Source organism: Siphateles boraxobius, unplaced genomic scaffold (genome assembly GCF_051911475.1).
Source record: "Siphateles boraxobius isolate OS27281-9 unplaced genomic scaffold, OSU_SipBor_1 25, whole genome shotgun sequence".
Classification (NCBI taxonomy): Eukaryota; Metazoa; Chordata; class Actinopteri; order Cypriniformes; family Leuciscidae; genus Siphateles; species Siphateles boraxobius.
In genome coordinates this window covers 36,507,501-36,533,276 of record NW_027508866.1, presented here as the reverse complement: position 1 = coordinate 36,533,276, position 25,776 = coordinate 36,507,501, and the positions used below count along the sequence as shown (strand labels likewise).

At 39.1% G+C, this 25,776-nt stretch overlaps 1 protein-coding gene across 1 annotated transcript in view; it reads right to left on the bottom strand.

Moving 5' to 3' along the window:
• The window catches only part of wdr70 (WD repeat domain 70), a 116,827-nt gene that overhangs the window by 33,825 nt on the left and 57,226 nt on the right, over positions 1-25,776 (bottom strand). Inside the window, exons 11-13 of the mRNA XM_077243804.1 lie at positions 5,916-6,015; positions 3,016-3,100; positions 1,066-1,204 (exon numbers count right to left, since the gene is read on the bottom strand). Of these exons, the coding sequence (XP_077099919.1) occupies positions 1,066-1,204; positions 3,016-3,100; positions 5,916-6,015 (324 nt within the window). The remainder of the gene's footprint in view (positions 1-1,065; positions 1,205-3,015; positions 3,101-5,915; positions 6,016-25,776) is intronic.

The following is a 25,776-nucleotide window of genomic DNA, read 5'->3' as shown; positions in this document are numbered from 1 at the left end:
CCGGAACCCATCTACCACCTGGAGGTTCCTCCCGAGGATTTCCCCAAGTATTTTTTGGGGGGGGGCAGAAGGTACTCCGTGAGGGCCATGGAGACGACGTCGACATGGTCCTCATCCTCGTCTGAGTCTGCTCCGACCTGGCCACCATCTCATCGTGCTCCGCCCTGGCCTTTGCCACGCCATGCTCCACCCTGGCCTTTGCCACGCCATGCTCCACCCTGGCCTATGCCACGCCATGCTCCACCCTGGCCTTTGCCACGCCATGCTCCACCCTGGCCTTTGCCACGCCATGCTCCACCCTGGCCTTTGCCACGCCATGCTCCGCCCTGGCCTTTGCCACGCCATGCTCCGCCCTGGCCTTTGCCACGCCATGCTCCGCCCTGGCCTTCGCCTCGTCCTGCTCCGCCCTGGCCTTCGCCTCGTCCTGCTCCGCCCTGGCCTTCGCCTCATCCTGCTCCGCCCTGGCCGCCGTCACGTCCTGCTCCGCCCTGGAGGCTTCCTGTTCCGGGCAAGCCACGCCCTCGTCAGCCTCCAGGGCGCCCACCCTCCCGCCCCTATTTGATGTTCATTCGGCGCGGGGTCGCGCCTTATGGAAGGGGGGGATAATGTTACGGTGTTTATTCATTTTGTCATGTTTCTGGTTTGTGGTTTCTCTGTCTTTGGTCTTTTATTCAGTTTGTGCCTTGTTAATTGTAGTCTGTTATCCTAGTCATGTCATTATTAGGTCCCTTGTTTCAGGTGTGTTGTCTTGTTAGGTTGTATGGTCCCGCTCGGTGTTCTGATTTGCCCCAGCTGTGTCTTGTTCCCTCATCCCGTCTGTGTATTTAAATCCTGTCTGCTCTTTTGTTCGTGGTCAGTTATTGAATGTATGTTTTAATGTGCGTACCACGAGTATCTTGTCTGTATCTGTAATTAAAGTCTACTGCTGCATTTAGATCCGCCTACTGCCTTTGCTTCCACGCAAATTCGTAACAACTGCACTGTCAAATCATATTTTGTGATCTGGAAACATTATAAGTAAAGACTCAGCACTACATAACTCATGATAACAAAAGTATAACGTACCGTATCGGCCACTTCAATCTCATAGACTTTCTGTAGAGACTGTCGCTCGAAGAACATCAGCTTCCCGTTCCCTTCATCTTTCCTGACCGATGTTCCCGTCAGGACAAGTTTATCATCCGGGCTGAAGCAGCAGTCCGTCCTGATCCCAGAAAACAATAGGATAAATAATTATAAACAACGTAAACATTTTAAATAAAGAGAAGAGCAAACAAAGACAGGTGTTTACATTCATAATGCCTTATAACAATTCATAATCAGCTGTATTTTCGTGAAAAACTGACATGATGCTTACCACAAAACTAAAACTATTAAAAATCATTTTAATTCATTGAAATTAGTCTGAAATATAAATATTAGAAGAAAAACTTCAACTTAAAAACTTGCCAACTTGGCATTTGCAACCAAATGAAATATGTTTAAGTGCTAAAATCACAAAAACTAAACAGGAAATTGAAATAATAATAATAAAAAAGAAAAAAAAAGTCACAAAATGACTAAAACTTAAACTGAAAATATAAAAATAAAAGCTCAAATATTCAGTAGTACTATAGTGGTGGATAAATAATATTAAAATACCACTCTTTAATTCCATGATTTTTCCAGCTATTTCTAATATACAGAAATTATTTTACAGAGACTGAACTCAAAAAGTCTATCCGAGGAAATCCTTTAAAACTGACCATAACCAATATATATATATATTTCCAAGCCTGGAGGGTTTATATGGAGGATATATATATATATATATATATATATATATATATATATATATATATATATATATATATATATATATATATATATATATATATTAACCCTAAAAAATATTCTCCAGGCTTGGAAATTACACTTTTAAAATTCCCTGAATTATTCGGACGGTTGGAACTTGATTTACTTACAGTTATAACTTTAACAATACTACAATAAAACTCTCCAATTCATGTCCGACACCACATTATAATGTATTAAATATGTAAAAGTTTAATATTATAACATTAGTACATGCATTATTTTTTCTTTAAATAAACAGATTTTGCATTAATATGAACGCATAAGGGAGAGTGTATATTTTAGGCATCATAACTTGGGAATCATATTTTTTCATATAAAAAAAAAAAACGATTTCTGTACCTTCACAAGTTAAGTTGAAATGATCCTGAAAGTGACAAATGACTTTTGCAAAACTACTATTTCATGCAGTCTCTCGATTAAAAGGAGCTCATTAAAGACACATGCATATTATAATATATTATGTTAAATTATATCAAATTATTTTATGTTAAATTATATTAAATTATATTATGTTAAATTATATTAAGTTAAATTATATCATGTTAAATTATATTAAATTATATTATGTGAAGTTATATTATGTTAAATTATAGTATGTTAAATTATATTAAATTATATTATGTTAAATTATATTAAATTATATTATGTTAAATTATGTTATGTTAAATTATATTATGTTAAATTATATTAAGTTAAATTATATCATGTTAAATTATATTAAGTTAAATTATATCATGTTAAATTATATTAAATTATATTATGTGAAGTTATATTATGTTAAATTATAGTATGTTAAATTATATTAAATTATATTATGTTAAATTATAGTATGTTAAATTATATTAAATTATATTATGTTAAATTATGTTATGTTAAATTATATTAAATTATATTATGTTAAATTATATCATGTTAAATTATATTAAATTATATTATGTTAAGTTATATTATATTATGTTAAATTAAATTATATTAAATTAAATTATATAATACATTTAATTATTAATATTTTCTAAATATGTTGGCTAAGAACAGAGATCGATCAGACTGATATCATGACACACAATCTGTAAACAATTAATAACGAATATTCATAACATCATTTGCAGAAGAGTTCAGGGTGTAAAAGTGTTATCTGTTTATGGAAGTTTCATTTACATGGGAAAGAAGGAGGTCAATCCAGTAACTTGTCCGAGAGGCTTCTTGAAGCTTCGAATGTCCCACGTCTTTAGCGTGTCATCTCCTGAAAACACACACACACACACACACAAAACAAGGGTTGGAAAATGACATCACATGATCCCATGATGTCAGAAGGTGCTTTCCTGAATCTGTGGCATTGTCCGTCGGGATGAGTCGGAGAATCGTGACTCTGATGGGATCTCCAGACACATGCTGACTAACACTATTCAAAGTGTGATTGCCTTCAAACACGGGTCGTTTCCATGCCGGGGTCAAAGGTCACGGTGAGACAAGACCTCCGTTATCTGGAATCAATCACGCTTTGTGTTTGTGTCCAGCATATTCCCACATATTCAATATATTTTAGCATTTAAAACCCACATATTCAGTTGGGGGTGGGCGGTATGAATGAAATCTTATTTCATGGTATGAATAATTTTGATAAATTATGAATATTGAATAATATCAAACAAGCAGTATATTTGAGCATGTAGATTAAAATGCATTTGCAGTGATATACCGTTAATGAACATCCCGACATCCTGATTATAGTGATGTGGATGTTTGCACCAGCTCAGAGATTCACTGAATAACGTCGACAGATGAGGTCATTAAAATTATACTGTTATGAAGTATATATTTCAGACTATAGAATATATAGATCTGAGTATGTGAGACTATAGTTTGATTGAATCCCTTTTCTTTGCATGACACATTGACATTACAGTACAGAATCTTACGGCGTTATCCTGAACATTGTATAAGCATTCATTTCATGTGTTAGGACAGAAGAGAGGCTCATGGGAGCGAATCCGTCACATCCTTTTGGATTTTCCTGGAAAAATCCTTCACACAGAATGTCTATAGGCTTACATTGACAACCTAGGAAGTCATGGAAGGTCTTGTTATTTAAGTTTCATTACAAGCGGAAATAAAAAAAAAAACGATTAATGCATGAAAATTCTTACATATAGCACTTTTAAATGTATGAAAAATAATTTAAAAAATACATTTTAATATGTGGGTTTTAAATGCTAAAAAATGAATTTTAATGTTTTAAATGCTAGAATATATTGAATATGCGAGAATATGCTCAACACAAAGAAAGCGTGATTGTATCTAGATAACATGAAACATTTGAATATATATATATATATAAAAACAAAAACTTTTAACCTTATATATAATTTTATATATATACTGTATATTATAAACAATATATATTTTAAACGATAAATATAAAAATAATAAAATTAGTAAAATTAATTTAAAGTGTGTGTGTATATATATGAATTTTATTAATATATGTATATATTTTTGAAAAACATGATATACATATATATATATCATGTTTTTCAAAAATATACACATAAAATTCATAAATAAAACAAATACACTTATAAACAATTAGATAAATAATTATAATGAATGTAATTTTTTTTAATTTAATTAAATTCTGTATTTACACACACACACATACATATATATATATATATATATATATATATATATATAAACATTGTATATATTCCAAAGAATGTTTTTCCTTGTCTTAATGTGTTTTCTCTGTATTTTCCGATGATATAAACAGCTCAGCAGAATCTCTACAGCGTCTCATACATACAGTGAGATATACACTAACCTAAAGGATTATTAGGAACACCATACTAATACTGTGTTTGACCACCTTTCGCCTTCAGAACTGCCTTACTTCTACGTGGCATTGATTCAACAAAGTGCTGAAAGCATTCTTTAGAAATGTTGGCCCATATTGATAGGATAGCATCTTACAATTGGAGATTTGTGGGATGCACATCCAGGGCACGAAGCTCCCGTTCCACCACGTCCCAAAGATGCTCTATTGGGTTGGGATCTGGTGACTGTGGGGGCCATTTTAGTACAGTGAACTCATTGTCATGTTCAAGAAACCAATTTGAAATGATTCGAGCTTTGTGACATGGTGCATTATCCTGCTGGAAGTAGCCATCAGAGGATGGGTATATGGTGGCCATAAAGGGATGGACATGGTCAGAAACAATGCTCAGGTAGGCCGTGGCATTTAAACGATGCCCAATTGGCACTAAGGGGCCTAAAGTGTGCCAAGAAAACATCCCCCACACCATTACACCACCACCACCAGCCTGCACAGTGGTAACAAGGCATGATGGATCCATGTTCGCATTCTGTTTACGCCAAATTCTGACTCTACCATCTGAATGTCTCAACAGAAATCGAGACTCATCAGACCAGGCAACATTTTTCCAGTCTTCAACTGTCCAATTTTGGTGAGCTCTTGCAAATTGTAGCCTCTTTTTCCTATTTGTAGTGGAGATGAGTGGTACCCGGTGGGGTCTTCTGCTGTTGCAGCCCATCCACCTCAAGGTTGTGCGTGTTGTGGCTTCACAAATGCTTTGCTGCATACCTCGGTTGTAACGAGTGGCTATTTCAGTCAAAGTTGCTCTTCTATCAGCTTGAATCAGTCGGCCCATTCTCCTCTGACCTCTAGCATCAACAAGGCATTTTCGCCCACAGGACTGCCGCATACTGGATGTTTTTCCCTTTTCACACCATTCTTTGTAAACCCTAGAAATGGTTGTGCGTGAAAATCCCAGTAACTGAGCAGATTGTGAAATACTCAGACCAGCTCGTCTGGCACCAACAACCATGCCACACTCAAAATTGCTTAAATCACCTTTCTTTCCCATTCTGACTTCAGTTTGGAGTTCAGGAGATTGTCTTGACCAGGACCACACTCCTAAATGCATTGAAGCAACTGCCATGTGATTGGTTGATTAGATAATTGCAGTAATGAGAAATTGAACAGGTGTTCCTAATAATCCTTTAGGTGAGTGTATATATATATCTCAGCCTCTCACCTCCTCGAGACGCCAGAGTTACTCCGTCATAGGAGAACGAGAGGCAGGACGTGTCCGATCCGGGAGCGTGAGCCTGACGGCAGTGGAACTTGGTGTGGACCTGGAACAAAACAAAACTGCACATTAATTCAATTCAATTCAATTCACCTTTATTTATATAGCACTTTTCACAATACAAATCATTTCAAAGCAGTTTTACAGAAAGTGCATGAGTCCATATTACAATTTAGAGTGATCTATTATCAGAACTGACTGTCTAAGTTATGTATTTCAGAAATGTACATATACAAAATCACAGTTAGCTAAAAATGTATTAATTTGTTATTCAAGTTTTTGAGTTACTCAACTTTACTTACTGGACCTAGTTATGGCTTATTTTGGCCTATTTCTTTTATTATTACATACAGTTCTATTGTAATATATTATATATTACACTAAACCTGTTAGTGGGGTGAAAGACTTTGTGTTGGTGTTTTTGTCTTGATGTTTTTTTATTTTATTTTATTTTTTATTGAGTTTGTCTCTGTTGTTGTGAACAATTCAATAAGTAAATCATATATAAAAATGTATTAATTTAAACAATGTAATAATTTAATGTAGATACAATGAAGTAATGAATACTTGTTTGTTAACGACTGATTATTTGTAACATTATTTTGACTATGCCATTTAGAAAATATAGCATTGGTGCATGTTGAAATCTTCATAGGAGTTGAGCATCTGAAGTCTTCATTAGAGAAACATTGAGTACATTAGAGAAACTACAGGAGCTTTCAACCCGTGTGTATGAGCAGGAGAACGAGACCTGCGCTCCATTAATACACACTCTCCACAAATAAAGACCTTTCATACCCGACGTCTGCAGGCCATGAGGATTTCATCTGCAGAATGAGCGAAAAACAACATCACACTTGACTCTGAAAACCACTTTATTCTTGGAAGTGTCACTCAGACCAGGGCTTTTTGATACGCTGCCATCCTTCATCCCCGTTTCTCATATTAACATCAACACAAGGAGTGAGAACGGGGATATAAACCAAAACATTTTTAAGTTGAGAGCCTTTTCTAGAGCTCCTGTCTCTTCAATTACTGGACCACCCGAGACTTTACCCAGAGTTACATGAGAGTGTGTGAAGAGTTATTTTCTCTGAGGATCTAATGTACAGACTCTTCAGACACACACCACTAACAGATTTCAAATCCATTTTTTTTTTGTGGGGTTGTGTCATTTTTTTATGTGAAGACCTGTAACAAAATACAATTTATTTGATATATTTATGAAATAAATCAATAAAAAAATCAAAACTATAAATAAAACATAAATAAATGAGGAAAAATACAATGACCTGGATATAATTAAAATAAAGAGCGTTTAAAGCCTGAGCGAGAGCTTTCTGAGCTCCATTAGTCTGATCAATACCAGTTTGAGTGTCCTCAATGTCACAAACCATGAAGAACAGAGCAATCTGACCAGAACATCACAGCCTCGGGTAATAAAACAGATGATGATTTTACATCATCAGTACAATATGAACTCAATACATGATCAAAGCGTCTATGATTCATCTAAATATATTTCTCATGTCACAATTTTAGGCAAACCCTCCGACTGAACGGCTCTAAAAAAATTCAGGGTTAGTATCATTGATATAATATATAAATATGTCTATTAAATTACATGTATTCAATAATTTTATCCCTTAAAACTCATCTTTGATCAACAAAATGACATTTAAATGTTTTTTCCTTGAATGTCTTAAAATATCTTGAATGTAACTCGACACCCTCGCCTCATTTAGTGTACGCTGTTTTATGAATATGCAAATGAGCCCCGCCTCCACTCACTCACTCAGAGATCCACTCGTTGACGATCACACGTTGATCTGATTGGTTACAAGGTAGTTTGTGACGTCAGAAACACCAGCGATTTCAAAGCGTGTTTTTGAGACTGTCTTTGGTTCACTGCAGTTTTAAGCAGAAAATACTCAGCAATGCTGTCGACTTATGAATTTACACATGGTTTGTCTTAAAGCATATTAAAATCACTACATAAACAACATTAAAAGCTTGATTTTCACCACAGTTTTTGTTTTTAGTTATTTTAGTACATCAAGTTAAACTTCTTTGGATGAAAATGAGAAATGCTGCCTTGGCAACTAGCTGAAACAAAATAACCTCTCATATATTTTTTATTTTAGCTAATGTTTATTTTATTTCAAGTCATCATGACATTTCTTTTTCATGGTTTTGGTCTGGTTAGAATTTGCTTCGCAACACGAGTGCCAAAGTCCACAAACCTGGAGCTGAAGAAACGGCTTCAAAGTACCTGAAGCTGCAAAAACATCTAAACTGCTTCCAAACTACGACACAGTCTTCTGTGAACATTAGCACTAACTAATTTAAATCACACAGGCTACACTGTGAAGAAATGATGGATTCGAAATGATGGTTTAAATGAAAAGAGAAAATAAATCAATCAACAATCAGGGAGACTGGGGGCAAGTTGTCACAGGTCTATATCTCAAAAATAAAAGGCTTGAGTGAAATGTCCAATTGCATGAATGCTTGTTTTCTCTATCAGTGGTCATTGTGTAATCTCAAGCATCTAGAATATTCAATTATAATAATTAAGACAATGATATGATGTCACAAAGTTCTGTCCAATGTTAATTCTATGGGGTTTCTGGCCCGCTGGACGAAAACTCTACGCCCGACCGCTTATAAAAGTCACGACAAACGGTGCGGGATGAGTTACGTATCAAAATTTGTACGGAAGGAAGAAGTATGCGAGATAGTAATAGCGATGCTTTGCAATCAACACTAATTATTGTTTAAATAAGTACGTGTTAGAGCTACACGATTCTGGATGAATTGAGAATCACGATTGTTTTTGTTTCAAATAGAGATCCTGATTCTGAACAGACAACTAAATAAAATAACATGTCATTTACTAGAGGTTCTAACAAAATGTTAATTGCTGCAGTCTATTTAAAAATGTTTCATTAGTCTGAATGAATGATTTTTAAAAAATTGGGTTGAGTGAATGATTCAATGACTCACTCATAAATATTTCACTTGTTTCATTACTGGATAAATCAGTGTTTTTGAACGAATCTGTTGAATGAATGAACGATCTAATGACAAAGGCATTTTTTAACAGTCACTTGTCGCCACCTACTGGTGTAACGATGTAATCTATACAATCTTTATTTAAAGCGCCATGTTACTTTTTAAAAAAGATTTGCTCTATTTTGATCATTACCGTAGACATCAGTGTTTATATTCAAACTATAAACTTTTATCCCAGTTTTTCTGTGATAGTGTGTATATTTGCAGCACAAAAAGTGGCTAAAAAGACTTTGTGAAGCGTTTTATACATGATAATGTCTTTTTCTGGCTCAGTGGCAGTGCAAACGCAGATCTGAATGTTTTGCTGTGATTTTGTCAAAGTTTTAACAGACACAGACGAATCGGTATCATTTAGGAAGAGATTGCGTGGGTGTTTGAATCAAGATCGCGATCTTTTAACGATTTATCGTGCAGCTCTAGTATGTGTTTAATGAGATGTGATCAAATCGCAAGTCGTTCTGCAGCACTTCTGCTCCAGACATGAATGATTCCTCAAACCATGAATGATTTTTTGTGGAAAATTATGTTTGGAATGACATAATGGTGAGTAAATAATGAACTTACATAATTTGTGAACTATTTTTCCTGGTTGGTAACAGTGGAAACGTTCAATAGGGCTTCTTTTTTGTAGGCAAAACATCACGGTTTGAGTCTCTACAGAAACTGACTTGCAAAAACAAACCCACCATGAGAAGTTTTCATTGGAGTCGTGACAACTAGCCCCGCTCAATTAAAACAAATGAAGAGTGATGGAAACTAAACCCAGTTTATGGATGGAGAAGCAAAAAAACGTGCCAAAACACGACCTGAGGACATGAAGGAATGACACGAGCGGGGAAAAGCAACAGATTAAGGGTGTAAAAGTGAGAGACGAAGAGAAAAAAAAACGAGGAACAGAAATATCAGCAGAGAGACTGAGTCAAAGAAGTGTGTTTGTACGTTCGAACATTCACAGAGCTGGAACGAGCAGATAACGCGGCTTCACACACACGCTTACGTGTTCCTGAACCGTCCTCGCCACGACGCTCTTCGCCAAACCAATTTACTTCTGCATAATTGTGTTTTTTTTATCAGCGTTTCTCCACCTGCTCGCGCGGCCAGTGAAGCGTGGCTCTGATGATTACCCAGCATTCACTAGGGCCGAATCAGCTTAATTAAATCACAACATGCCTGGGAAAGTTGTTTCACTTGAAACGAAGAACGTACCGGCGCTCCTCGTAACGTCTGTCAAGTGTGTAAGACAACTGATGTTATTAACTATCTCTGGTCACACAGCGTATGATTCATCAGTGTATGTTTACTGTTTTCATAAATCACTAAAATAATAGTAAAGCAGTGCTTCTCAATCAGGAGCCTTAGCAACCTTCAAACTGGGCCGAGGGATGACAAAAATAAAATAATACAATAAAAGAATGAATCTTATGTATTAAAATAATCCGTAACACTTTACAATATGGTTCTATTAGTTAACATGAACTAACAATGAAAAATACTTCTAAAGAGTGTTAATCTTAATGTTAATTTCAACATTTACTAATACATAATTAAAATATATCTGTGAGCGAACATGACCTAAAAATTTATACAATTTTTATTTACTAATTGTAATAAAGATTAATACATTATTTAAGTATAGCTCATAGTTAGTTAATGTTAATTAATGAATTACTAATGGGACATTATTGCTAAATTAATTGTGGTTGATTCACTTAACATCTCTCCCAGTTTGTGTTAATAAAATAAGCAGCTTAAGTCATTATTACAACATAAATATTGAGAACAAAAAATGGTAACACTTTGTTTAAAGCTTTTATGTATAATGCATTATAAAGGTATTCATAATGTATGTTATAAAGGATTATATCTCATAAATAATTGTAATCAAAGTTAAAATGCATTATAATATTTGCAGATGCATCTAAAACTGAATGTTTGTCATGTGTTTTAATGCATCATACTTTCTAAAGGTCTAACAATGAATAGGTAAGTATTATAATGTATAATAACTGTGGTTACAGTTTTCACGAGTTCATGCAATAAGGTGCATAATTAATGCATTAAAAATAAGTTTATAATGCATAATATATAAAGGCTTTAAAGGTGCAGTATGTGATTTTTAGCGACAGCTAGTGGTGAGGCAACGAATTGCAACCAACAGAAGTTACGGTGGCCGACAGGAAGTGATGTCGTCGTCTGAGACAGCAGAGAGTAGCCAATTCAGCAATGAGGTTTCTTTACAAGGATAACTTAAGAAATTATGTTTACTTATTTATTCAGTAAAACTATATGTTATTGCGAATATTATTGTTACTTGTTCATCATTGTGTCAGTGTTTTATTCGCTGAACTAAGCTTGCTTCCTTGCACGAAGAGCAACATAGTAACGAAACGCATTTGTCCGTTTAGGGCCACCGTAGAAACATGCCGGCGCATTTCAGTGTAAGGGAACCCGCGGTGTGTGTAGACAGAAACTGCTCATTCTAAGTTAATACAAATATAATGGTTCATTAAGTAAGGTCTTTATACACCACTGAAAACTTCTTCAAGGTAGTGAGGAAACGCGCTCTGTAGCGCTGTGTGTTCTCTGTAGCGCTGTGTGTTCTCTGTAGCGGCGTGTGTTCTCTGTAGCGCTGTGTGTTCTCTGTAGCGGCGTGTGTTCTCTGTAGCGCCGTGTGTTCTCTGTAGCGCCGTGTGTTCTCTGTTGCGCCGTGTGTTCTCTGTTGCGCCGTGTGTTCGCTGTAGCGCTGTGTGTTCTCTGTAGCGCTGTGTGTTCTCTGTAGCGCTGTGTGTTCGCTGCAGCGCTGTGTGTTCGCTGCAGCGCTGTGTGTTCACTGTGCGCTGTGTGTTCTCTGTAGCGCTGTGTGTTCTCTGTAGCGCTGTGTGTTCGCTGCAGCGCTGTGTGTTCACTGTGCGCTGTGTGTTCTATGTAGCGCTGTGTGTTCTCTGCAGCGCTGTGTGTTCACTGTAGCGCTGTGTGTTCTCTGTAGCGCTGTGTGTTCGCTGCAGCGCTGTGTGTTCACTGCAGCGCTGTGTGTTCTCTGTAGCGCTGTGTGTTCTATGTAGCGCTGTGTGTTCTCTGCAGCGCTGTGTGTTCTCTGCAGCGCTGTGTGTTCTCTGCAGCGCTGTGTGTTCTCTGCAGCGCTGTGTGTTCACTGTAGCGCTGTGTGTTCTCTGTAGCGCTGTGTGTTCTCTGTAGCGTTGTGTGTTCGCTGTAGCGCTGTGTGTTCTCTGTAGCGCTGTGTGTTCTCTGTAGCGCTGTGTGTTCTCTGTAGCGCTGTGTGTTCTCTGTAGCGCTGTGTGTTCTCTGTAGCGTTGTGTGTTCGCTGTAGCGCTGTGTGTTCGATGTAGCGCTGTGTGTTCGCTGTAGCGCTGTGTGTTCTCTTTAGCGCTGTGTTCTCTGTAGCACTGTGTGTTATCTGTAGCAGTGTGTGTTCTCTGTAGTGCTGTGTATTCTATGTAGCGCTGTGTGTTCTCTGTAGCACTGTGTGTTCGCTGTAGTGCTGTGTGTTCTATGTAGCGCTGTGTGTTCTCTGTAGCACTGTGTGTTCGCTGTAGCGCTGTGTGTTCTATGTAGCGCTGTGTGTTCTCTGTAGCGCTGTGTTCTCTGTAGCGCTGTGTGTTCTATGTAGCGCCGTGTGTTCTTTGTTTCACTGTGTGTTCGCTGTAGCGCTGTGTTCGCTGTAGTGCTGTGTGTTCTATGTAGCGCCGTGTGTTCTTTGTTTCACTGTGTGTTCGCTGTAGCGCTGTGTGTTCTCTGTAGCGCTGTGTGTTCTATGTAGCGCTGTGTTCACTGTAGCGCTGTGTGTTCGCTGTGCGCTGTGTGTTCACTGTAGCGCTGTGTGTTCGCTGTGCGCTGTGTGTTCTATGTAGCGCTGTGTTCACTGTAGAACTGTGTGTTCGCTGTAGTGCTGTGTGTTCTATGTAGCGCTGTGTTCACTGTAGCGCTGTGTGTTCGCTGTGCGCTGTGTGTTCACTGTAGCGCTGTGTGTTCGCTGTGCGCTGTGTGTTCTCTGTAGCGCAGTGTGTTCTCTGTAGCACTGGGTGTTCTCTGTAGCGCTGTGTGTTCGCTGTAGCGCTGTGTGTTCGCTGTAGCGCTGTGTGTTCGCTGTAGCGCTGTGTGTTCTCTGCAGCGCTGTGTGTTCACTGTAGCGCTATGTGTTCGCTGTGCGCTGTGTGTTCTCTGTAGCACTGTGTGTTCGCTGTAGCGCTGTGTGTTCTCTGTAGCGCTGTGTGTTCTATGTAGCGCTGTGTTCACTGTAGCGCTGTGTGTTCGCTGTGCGCTGTGTGTTCTCTGTAGCACTGTGTGTTCGCTGTAGCGCTGTGTGTTCTCTGTAGCCCTGTGTGTTCTATGTAGCGCTGTGTGTTCTCTGTAGCGCCGTGTGTTCTCTGTAGCGCCGTGTGTTCTCTGTAGCGCCGTGTGTTCTCTGTAGCGCCGTGTGTTCTCTGTAGCGCCGTGTGTTCTCTGTAGCGCCGTGTGTTCTCTGTAGCGCCGTGTGTTCTCTGTAGCGCCGTGTGTTCTCTGTAGCGCCGTGTGTTCTCTGTAGCGCCGTGTGTTCTCTGTAGCGCCGTGTGTTCTCTGTTGCGCCGTGTGTTCGCTGCAGCGCTGTGTGTTCTCTGTAGCGCTGTGTGTTCTCTGTAGCGCTGTGTGTTCGCTGCAGTGCTGTGTGTTCGCTGCAGCGCTGTGTGTTCACTGTGCGCTGTGTGTTCTATGTAGCGCTGTGTGTTCTCTGCAGCGCTGTGTGTTCTCTGTAGCGCTGTGTGTTCGCTGTAGCGCTGTGTGTTCGCTGTAGCGCTGTGTGTTCGCTGTAGCGCTGTGTGTTCGCTGTAGCGCTGTGTTCTCTGTAGCGCTGTGTGTTCTCTGTAGCGCTGTGTGTTCTCTGTAGCGCTGTGTGTTCTCTGTAGCGCTGTGTGTTCTCTGTAGCGCTGTGTGTTCTCTGTAGCGCTGTGTGTTCTCTGTAGCGCTGTGTGTTCTCTGTAGCGCTGTGTGTTCTCTGTAGCGCTGTGTGTTCTCTGTAGCGCTGTGTGTTCGCTGCAGCGCTGTGTGTTCACTGTGCGCTGTGTGTTCTCTGTAGCGCTGTGTGTTCGCTGCAGCGCTGTGTGTTCGCTGCAGCGCTGTGTGTTCACTGCAGCGCTGTGTGTTTGCTGTAGTGCTGTGTGTTCTATGTAGCGCTGTCTGTTCTCTGCAGCGCTGTGTGTTCTCTGCAGCGCTGTGTGTTCTCTGCAGCGCTGTGTGTTCTCTGCAGCGCTGTGTGTTCTCTGCAGCACTGTGTGTTCGCTGTAGTGCTGTGTGTTCTATGTAGCGCTGTGTGTTCACTGTAGCGCTGTGTGTTCACTGTAGCGCCGTGTGTTCGCTGTAGCCCTGTGTGTTCTCTGTAGCGCTGTGTGTTCTTTGTAGCACTGTGTGTTCGATGTAGTGCTGTGTGTTCTATGTAGCGCTGTGTTCACTGTAGCACTGTGTGTTCGCTGTAGTGCTGTGTGTTCTTTGTAGCACTGTGTGTTCGATGTAGTGCTGTGTGTTCTATGTAGCGCTGTGTTCACTGTAGCGCTGTGTGTTCGCTGTAGTGCTGTGTGTTCTATGTAGCGCTGTGTTCACTGTAGCGCTGTGTTCGCTGTGCGCTGTGTGTTCTCTGTAGCGCTGTGTGTTCTCTGTAGCGCTGTGTGTTCTCTGTAGCGCTGTGTGTTCTCTGTAGCGCTGTGTGTTCTCTGTAGCGCTGTGTGTTCTCTGTAGCGCTGTGTGTTCTAAGCGCTGTGTGTTCTAAGCGCTGTGTGTTCTCTGTAGCGCTGTGTGTTCTCTGTAGCGCCGTGTGTTCGCTGTAGCGCCGTGTGTTCACTGTAGCGCCGTGTGTTCGCTGTAGCGCCGTGTTCGCTGTAGCGCCGTGTGTTCTCTGTAGCGCTGTGTGTTCGCTTTAGCGCCGTGTGTTCTATGTAGCGTCGTGTGTTCTATGTAGCGCTGTGTGTTCTCTGTAGCACTGTGTGTTCTCTGTAGCACTGTGTGTTCTCTGTAGCACTGTGTGTTTGCTGTAGCACTGTGTGTTCGCTGTAGTGCTGTGTGTTCTATGTAGCGCTGTGTTCACTGTAGCACTGTGTGTTCGCTGTAGCGCTGTGTGTTCTTTGTAGCACTGTGTGTTCGCTGTAGTGCTGTGTGTTCTATGTAGCGCTGTGTTCACTGTAGCGCTGTGTGTTCACTGTAGCGCCGTGTGTTCTTTGTAGCACTGTGTGTTCGCTGTAGCCCTGTGTGTTCGCTGTAGCCCTGTGTGTTCTCTGTAGCGACGTGTGTTCTTTGTAGCACTGTGTGTTCGCTGTAGTGCTGTGTGTTCTATGTAGCGCTGCCTGTTCTCTGTAGCACTGTGTGTTCGCTGTAGCGCTGTGTGTTCTTTGTAGCACTGTGTGTTCGCTGTAGTGCTGTGTGTTCTATGTAGCGCTGTGTTCACTGTAGCGCTGTGTGTTCACTGTAGCGCCGTGTGTTCTTTGTAGCACTGTGTGTTCGCTGTAGCCCTGTGTGTTCGCTGTAGCCCTGTGTGTTCTCTGTAGCGACGTGTGTTCTTTGTAGCACTGTGTGTTCGCTGTAGTGCTGTGTGTTCTATGTAGCGCTGTGTTCACTGTAGCGCTGTGTGTTCTCTGTAGCACTGTGTGTTCTCTGTAGCGCTGTGTGTTCGCTGTAGTGCTGTGTGTTCTATGTAGCGCTGTGTTCACTGTAGCGCTATGTGTTCGCTGTGCGCTGTGTGTTCTCTGTAGCACTGTGTGTTCTCTGTAGCACTGTGTGTTCGCTGTAGTGCTGTGTGTTCTATGTAGCGCCGTGTGTTCTTTGTAGCACTGGGTGTTCGCTGTAGCGCTGTGTGTTCTCTGTAGCGCTGTGCGTTCTTTGTAGCACTGTGTGTTCGCTGTAGTGCTGTGTGTTCTATGTAGCGCTGTGTGCACTGTAGCGCTGTGTGTTCACTGTAGCGCTGTGTGTTCTTTGTAGCACTGTGTGTTCGCTGTAGCCCTGTGTGTTCTCTGTAGCACTGTGTGTTCTTTGTAGCACTGTGTGTTCGATGTAGTGCTGTGTGTTCTATGTAGCGCTGTGTTCGCTGTAGTGCTGTGTGTTCTATGTAGCGCTGTGTTCACTGTAGCGCTGTGTGTTCGCTGTGCGCTGTGTGTTCTCTGTAGCGCTGTGTGTTCTCTGTAGCGCTGTGTGTTCTCTGTAGCGCTGTGTGTTCTCTGTAGCGCTGTGTGTTCTCTGTAGCGCTGTGTGTTCTCTGTAGCGCTGTGTGTTCTCTGTAGCGCTGTGTGTTCTAAGCGCTGTGTGTTCTAAGCGCTGTGTGTTCGCTGTAGCGCTGTGTGTTCGCTGTAGCGCTGTGTGTTCGCTGTAGCGCTGTGTGTTCGCTGTAGCGCTGTGTGTTCGCTGTAGCGCTGTGTGTTCGCTGTGCGCTGTGTGTTCGCTGTAGCGCTGTGTGTTCGCTGTGCGCTGTGTGTTCGCTGTGCGCTGTGTGTTCTCTGTAGCACTGTGTTCGCTGTAGCGCTGTGTGTTCTCTGTAGCGCTGTGTGTTCTCTGTAGCGCTGTGTGTTCTCTGTAGCGCTGTGTGTTCTCTGTAGCGCTGTGTGTTCTCTGTAGCGCTGTGTGTTCTATGTAGCGCTGTGTGTTCTATGTAGCGCTGTGTTCACTGTAGCGCTGTGTGTTCTCTGTAGCGCTGTGTGTTCTCTGTAGCGCTGTGTGTTCTCTGTAGCGCTGTGTGTTCTCTGTAGCGCTGTGTGTTCACTGTAGCGCTGTGTGTTCGCTGTAGCGCTGTGTGTTCGCTGTAGCGCCGTGTGTTCGCTGTAGCGCTGTGTTCGCTGTAGCGCCGTGTTCGCTGTAGCGCCGTGTTCGCTGTAGCGCCGTGTGTTCTCTGTAGCGCTGTGTGTTCGCTGTAGCGCCGTGTGTTCTATGTAGCGCCGTGTGTTCGTTGTGCGCTGTGTGTTCGTTGTGCGCTGTGTGTTCGTTGTGCGCTGTGTGTTCTCTGTAGCGCTGTGTGTTCGCTGTAGCGCTGTGTGTTCTCTGTAGCGCTGTGTGTCTGCTGTAGCGCTGTGTGTTCGCTGTAGCGCTGTGTGTTCGCTGTAGCGCTGTGTGTTCGCTGTAGCGCTGTGTGTTCTCTGTAGCGCTGTGTGTTCTCTGTAGCGCTATGTGTTCTCTGTAGCGCTGTGTGTTCTCTGTTATGCTGTGTGTTCTCTGTAGCGCTGTGTGTTCTCTGTAGCGCTGTGTGTTCTCTGTAGCGCTGTGTGTTCGCTGTAGCGCTGTGTGTTCGCTGTAGCGCTGTGTGTTCGCTGTAGCGCTGTGTGTTCGCTGTAGCGCTGTGTGTTCTATGTAAATCTGTGTGTTCTCTGTAGCGCTGTGTGTTCGCTGTAGCGCCGTGTGTTCTCTGTAGCGCCGTGTGTTCGCTGTAGCGCCGTGTGTTCGCTGTAGCGCTGTGTGTTCTATGTAGATCTGCGTGTTCTCTGTAGCGCTGTGTGTTCGCTGTAGCGCCGTGTGTTCTCTGTAGCGTCGTGTGTTCTCTGTAGCGCCGTGTGTTCGCTGTAGCGCCGTGTGTTCGTTGTAGCGCCGTGTGTTCGCTGTAGCGCCGTGTGTTCGCTGTAGCGCTGTGTGTTCGCTGTAGCGCCGTGTGTTCGCTGTAGCGCCGTGTGTTCGCTGTAGCGCCGTGTGTTCTCTGTAGCGCTGTGTGTTCTCTTTAGCGCTGTGTGTTCTCTGTAGCTCTGTGTTCTCTGTAGCGCTGTGTTGGCTGTGCGCTGTGTGTTCTCTGTAACGCTGTGTGTTCTCTGTAGCGCTGTGCTTTCGCTGTAGCGCTGTGTGTCCGCTGTAGCGCTGTGTGTTCGCTGTAGCACTGTGTGTTCTCTGTAGCGCTGTGTTCGCTGTAGCGCTGTGTGTCCGCTGTAGCGCTGTGTGTTCGCTGTAGCGCTGTGTGTTCGCTGTAGCGCTGTGTGTCCGCTGTAGCGCTGTGTGTTCGCTGTAGCGCTGTGTGTTCGCTGAAAACATAGTTATGGATCTTATATTGCATTTCTGTCAATAGATCCTCAGAAATATTACACAATGCACCTTTAACTAAAGTGTTACCAAAATTTGAACCTTTAAAGGGGCCTTCGAGTTAAAGACTTGAGAACCTGAACTCTGAAATCTCAACCGGAAAATCCGGTTAAACATCAGCACATGTAACTGACATCTATAACACATCAACAATTACTGCAAATTCACTGGATATAGATTTGCGCTCACGGCTAAATTCACCAGCGGGAAACATCCGGCCCGACACCTTCTTGTGTTTCAGGAGCACAAAACAGCCCTGTTCCTGTTCAGAGGAGTCCTGGGGTCCGTCTCACGCCAGACACACACACACACACACACACACACACACACACACACACACACACACACACACACACACACACACACACACACACACACACACACACACACACACACACACACACACACAAGGTCACGCTTGCTGGAACAACGGCACAAAGAAAACGTCCTGATTATTGTTGACAAGACGTATCCAGAACCCTTCATCCCACAATCCTGTTCAGAGCCCGGCTCGGGTTTCCAGCCCTGATTACCAGCGAGAGCTTGAGAAACGTCCATCATCCGTCGCCTGTCATCACGAACAGCATGATAAACATCACACACTGGAGATTTAACACACCAGATCCTCTTCAACACCGCAGGATGGAGATCGCTTGCTCTCTTACGTAGAAAATGTGGTGTAACTGAAGCCAAATGTGAGGTCAAGCGAAGTTCAAATCCACCTGCCATCTTTGTTCAGTTCTACTCTTATCAAAGCAAACACATATAATTATAGACAAATATGCAACTTCCAGGAATGAATGCAAGGTGTGTTTTCAAGGTACCATGTTGATACAATATGAACTGAGTTGGCAAGGTCAAATCTTAAGAAAAGATTTAGACTTGAAGATTTAGAAAGTTAAAAGCTGTGGTGAAAATCCAGCTTTCAATGTTGTTTATATGTCTATGTGGTGTTTTGAATATGCTTTAAGACAAACCATGTGTAAATTCATAAGTTGACAGCATTGCTGAGTATTTTCTCCTTAAAACTGCAGTGAACCAAAGACAGTCTCAAAAACACGTGTTTCTGACGTCACAAACTACCTTGTAACCAATCAGATCAACATGTGATCGTCAACGAGTGGATCTCTGAGTGAGTGAGTGGAGGCGGGGCTCATTTGCATATTCATAGAACTGCGAATACTAAATGAGACAAGGGTGTCGAGTTACATTCCAGCTATTTTAAGGCATGAAGATTTTTTTTTTCCAAGGAAAAAAACGTTTAAATATGTCATTTTGATGATCAAAGATGAGTTTTAAGGACTATAATTATTGACTAATTATTGGGGACTTTAACTCTTTCCCTTCCGTTGGCTGAGTTTTCCATCAATCCGTGTTTTCACTGTTATACGGTAGGAAGCGCTATTACGCATCTTCTGAAGGAGAACAGTATCGCCAGATCAAAACACAGAAACAAGCGATAGAAGCATTGCTGACGCACATGTAAAATATCTCGATTATCAGAAACTAAACAGCATTTAAACACTGTGTAACACAAAATTGTCATATATATAAAAATTATGGTATCATGAACTATAAATGAACAGCGACTTATAAAAAAAAAAATATATATATATATATGTATTTATTTATATACAGTGCTTAGTATAAGTGTGTACACCCATGCTAAAGTTGACTAAAATCAGGAATATAAAATCATCTTTTGGAAATTGATCTTAATGCCTTAATTAGAAAAAAAGAGGAAAAATCCAACCTTTAAGGACACCAATTTTCTTTGTGAATGAATAAAGTATCATAAATAAATACAAGTTCTTCCTTAACATACAGGGTGCATAAGTCAGGACACCCCTATGTTAAAGGCTAAAATGATGTGACGGGAATGTGATGATGTGGGATATTTTAATTACAAAGGCCAAGGGAACTTTATCAGGATGCATATTATCCTGGATCCATGAAATAACTGGCCTTTAAAAATAAAAATCAGCCTGTCTCTATGGGAATTTAACATAGGGGTGTCCTGACTTATGCACCCTGTATGTTAAGGAAGAACATTTATTTATTTACGATACATTATTCATTCACAAAGAAAATTGGTGTCCTTAAAGGTTGTATTTTTCCTCATTTTTGTAATTAAGGCATTAAGGTCAATTTCCAAAAGATGATTTTTTTTATTCCTCTTTTTAGTCAACTTTAGCATGGGTGTGTTCACTTACGCTAAGCACTGTATAAATATATACATATATATATATATATATTAAAAAATATGTTTTTTTTTTAAGTCGCTGTTCATTTATAGTTCATGATACCTCATGCATAATATAAATGTAATGCATTAGCACTGTTTAGCATGAACTCTTATCTTTTTGCATGTTCAAAACAGAACTGAACTCTGAAAACAAAACATGACATAGAGAACAATGAACAGTTCAAGCTAATAATGAACATGAACATGGTCTGAGGTGGAGTTCAAGTGTGAACAAACTCAGCCAGATGTGCCACTGATATCAACCCAGCAGCTGGAGGAAAACAATCTGATCTATGTGCTTTCTTTCAGAGCGGCTTACGTCAGGTTTCCGTGTAATCGCTTGTCTGTGATTCATTTCTCTGATTAAAAGTATAGGATAATCTGTAACGATTTGACGAGCAGCTGCAGAAATATGGTTGAAATATTTCACTATACCAGGGTAAAGTTGTGCTGACTTTATCTAGAAACCAAACCCATGCAAGCGTCCGAAGCTCGAGACATGTGACCTCCGGAAGACACAAGCGGCTGATTGGATGTTTCCGTGTGTTGAATTTCAGGGTGTGTTTGTTCTACAGGAAGATGAACAGATGAACAGAGGAAGTGCATCAAAGAGCAAAAAAAAAACAAGGAACATCTTAATATGTCATTGAGGAAAACACATGAATCAATGCATTTTACTGCACATTTGATCATAGTTATTAGTTACACTTTTAAAGAGTATAATGCATTACAAATACATGATCTACACCCAATTCTGTGTTTTTATATCATGTTTTAATGCATTATAATCTAATAGTGTAACTGTGAATAGATACTGAATAGTTTACAACCAATTCCATGTGCTTTTAAAAGCTGTATTTTGTTATAACACTTTAAAACCATAAATAGATAAGTACTATAATTTAATAAATGTAATAGAATATGCAATACAATATATAATTATATATAATTTAACATATAAAAATGATTGAGGTAATGATTATAAATGAAAAAAATTCACATGTAAAAGTATATAAATAAACATATATATTACTTATTGTTGTTAATTTATATCTATATATAAAATATTATACATAGTTATGTAACTATACATAATATTAATAATATAATAAATAATCACATCATTTAATTGAGGTTACGATTATAATTGGAAAGATGAAATTGGTTACAATAAATTATTTGACAAATTTTTAATTTAAATTGCATATTATATGAACTGTATCATGTTTTAATGCATTATACTCCTTAAAATTTGCAACCATGACTAGGTAAGTACTATAATAATAATTACATGAACAATAACAGTGCATAATATAATATGTAATTCAATATAAAATTATAACATATAATTATTATATTATATATACATAGTACTACATTTAGTTATAGGTAATTATACATATTATAACGTAGTATATTATATAATCATATAATTTATGTGAGCTTAAAATTATAAATGGAAAGAAATAATACAATTTATAAATTATTTTCATATTTCATGAGTTGTATTGTGTGTTTTAATGCATTATACTCTTTAAAATTTGTAACAATGTAGAAGTTCTTTAATGCTATAAAATGCATAATATAATACACAATTATATACAGTATAATAATCTAATCTAATTGAGATTACAATTATAAATAAAAAGATAAATACGTTAATTTATATAAAATGATATAAAGAGGCACGATGTTAAAGCAGGAACGGTCAAAGTCTGAGCTGATCTATTCAGAAAACACACGCTGACGTCAGGTGACTGAAGATATGACATCATCAGACACGAGGTCACGACCCCGTAATCAATGTCCAATCATGCCGAGGATCACTCCTCAGGAGCACATCTGTCCTTCCCAATATCTCCGTGGAGGAGATCAAGGCCTGTCTGCACATGTGTGCGTTCAGCCGGTTTACCCAACCCAAGTGTTCATACTGAAGGAACGAGCTGTTCTGTGCTGCTGCTTTTACAGAGCGTTCGAGGTTCATGAAACACTCTTTTAGGGCCCTAGGAATTCAGTCTCATTTTTTCCTAAATTTAGCTTTTTTCTCCTAAATTAAGTTTTTATGTTTTCAATTTTCTGGATTCCGTTTTATTTTTTGATTTTTTTGATTTTTCATGGATTATGTTCAATAAAAATGTAATAGTCGAACATTTTATTTCATTAATTTATAAAAAATTATACAATTTTAAATTTTAGGTACAATTCAAATGCGCTTCATTTTTTCACCCCCAAATTCTGTTTTATTTTTAATTTTTCTGTTTTATCATTTTAAATTTTTTCTGGATTCTGTTTTAATGACTAAATAAAATTGTAGTAGTTAAAAAGCATGTCTAATTAATTTAAAACAATGAAACATAAAATTCAACAACAATTTATTAAAAGTGTAACAAAAATTACATTTTAAGATTCTTATAAAATTGGCTTCACTAACAAAAATTTAATTTTATTTTCCTTTTTTTTTTTAAATGTATTTCTGGATTTCCTTTTAATGGTTTAATACATTTTAATAAGCAAAAATGTCTAATCAAATGACTTCACAAAACTTTAATAAACAAAATGTATTAAAAGACCCCTATAAAATCTTTTAAGAAATTCTGTTTGAATCTTTCTTGATTTAAGATTTAATAGGAATGTACCATTAAAAAAATATATATATTTTAAAACGCAATCAAATCAAAACTTTTATTTTTTAGCAAACAAAAGTGCTGCACAATACTATTAAAACAAGTTTAGTGATTGTATTATTAATAATGTTGAGAAGTACATTCTAACGTCTAGTGGTGGGGGAAAAAATCGCTTCTGTTCAGTATCGCGATATGCGCACGCAATTATATCGATACAGTAGCGCAAAGTATTGCGATATTTAATTATAAAATTATCTGTTTTACTTTCCGGTTTTCTCAGAGTTTACTCGATCATTTACATTTGCGTATTACATCCACAAGGTGGCGCTTGTTGCGGTGCTTTGTTGTCGTACATTCGACAGCAAATTCAAATGAAAATGGCTTCAGTATTACGGTTGTACACGACGCTCCGCATCTTTCAAATCGAAAGTGTGGGTAAATTTTATGATTATTCTCAGGTTTATGTTACTCTATTATGTCTGCTTTATGTTACTCTATTGTATTTAAATAATTTTAAGTTATGTGCTGGGAGCTCAGTGAGTTTTGTTTGTTTCATATTAAATATTACCTGCTCGGTCTTGTCTGTCAGCGCGTTGTCATTGTCCTCTATTTTTCACTGCTTGAGAACATGGATTGAAATCGCCCTCTAAACCCTCATTCACTAAGTTAGGCCTATTCCCTAAGTTAACGTTAGTCCACTAATACTGTTCACTTGAAGGAGTGAATGAAAACGAGTGAGCGACAGGCGTTGAGCGTATATAAGCTGTACATTCGTTAATGCAGTGCAATGTGGGACAGAGACGCGATCTGACACGCGTCCCATTTTCTCACGAATCTCTACGTTTATTTAAATAATTCAAGATTGCTCTTATGAGAACACTCGACAAAACTGACATTTTGGCATAATTTGTGTGTGTTATGGTTTGTTCAAGCCCGAAAGAGAACTTGATACTGACGCGCGTCTTTTCTGTGGGTCGTGTGTGTGTGTGTGTGTGTGTGTGTGTAATACAGGCAGGATTTAACGGATACTGCGTAATTGCGTTAAACATTTTTAACGCTTTAAACTTTTTTTTTGTTTTTGTTGCGGTGCCGCGGTGGGCAAGTGATGAAACCAGTGTTGCAATGTGTCCCGAATGTTCAAGAACAAGTTTTTCAGTTTTTGCACTTCAGTTAATGTGTAGAAGATAATGTTTACAGAATTAAATGTGACATTTAAAGTGAGGTGAGCGGTCTTATTTTCCTAATTTTTTGTAATGCCTTTGAATAATATGGGGGACATAAATCGCAATATCGCAGAATCGAATCGCAATACTTGCTGTATCGCAATATATTGAGAATCGCAATATTATTGAATCGTGGCCCAAATATCGCAATACTATCGAATCGTCACATTTTTGCCAATTCCCACCCCTACTAACGTCACAATTTCTTCAAGTTAAACTTAACTTTTATTTTGGCGGGTAGTTCATGTGTTTATGACGCTGACGCTGAAAACACCACGGGTTTGAATATGAATTCAGACTCATATTTCAATAACAGACTTTTTGTGTTTAAATATTCACAGACACCAGTCCATATCACCATTTGATTACGTATAACCCTACTTTTCATTCATTCATCCAAATTAGCCAATTCATTGACATTGTTTATAAGTGTTTATAAGCGGATTGACTGTTCCTCAAAAGCCGGTGTTGTGGTCACCGGTTCTGCGACGGACCCTCGAGGAACGGGCTGTTATTATAAGCTGCTGGGGAATGCTGGGTAAATATTTAGTCTGACAGAATAAGCAGTAATAAATCACAGAAGGTACGAGTCATCTGTTCACACACTGGATCATGTGACGCATTACTCACTGCATGCGCGCAGACACTCAAACGCATGTGTTCATTTTATGACACATCATTTCAATACGTCTCGTTTGGGTGATTAGAGTTCATATCTGGCGAACTCTTAATGGATTTCAGCGATGACATAAAGGAGGCAAATTTCATTGCTTTTCCATAAACACTAGACATGGATCATATCTCAGCACACATGACACGCTATAAAGACAGGATCGGTTTTACATCATCTGTGAATATAAAACAGCACTAGTGTTGTGAGACGGGAATCCCGTTCAGGACGTGTGTTAGGAATACCAGGAATCCATTAAACAGGTGCAGCACTCCGGGTTTATCCGACTTATATCCGACCACTGGTGAATCTCACAAGAACCGTCCTGGTCACATTTCACCTCAACTGATTTAACATATATATTCTGCATAAAGAAAATTAATCAATTAATCAATGTTGCATGCATGCAGGATTCAATTCTGAAATTTAATTGTTTTATATTTTTTTTTACTTTTGCATAAAAATATATTTTGCACAAAGAAACAAATAAATTGCATACAGAAAAAAATAATTAATATTACATAAAGGCAATTGGCATCAATTAAAAAAGAAAATCAATTAATTAATCAATTTTGCATGCATGCATGATTAAATAAATACATTTTGCATAAAAATTTGAAGAAACACAAAGAAATGTAAAAAAAATATTTTTGCACAAAGTAAAAAATGTATATTGCATAAATAAATAAATATAAATGAAGACAATCAAATAAATAGATATTGTACAATAAAATCAATAACGTTTTTATTAAAATAATAAATAAACCTTAAATAAGTAAATTTAGAAAAAATAAATTGAATACATTTTTTGTAAATAAGTAAATAAAGCAAAGAAAATAAAACCCCTTTTTTATGACTATTATGATTTTTTGACCTATGACATTTCACTGAAATATTTATTTATTGTTTTTACAAGTATTTCACAAGTGGTAGTAATGAA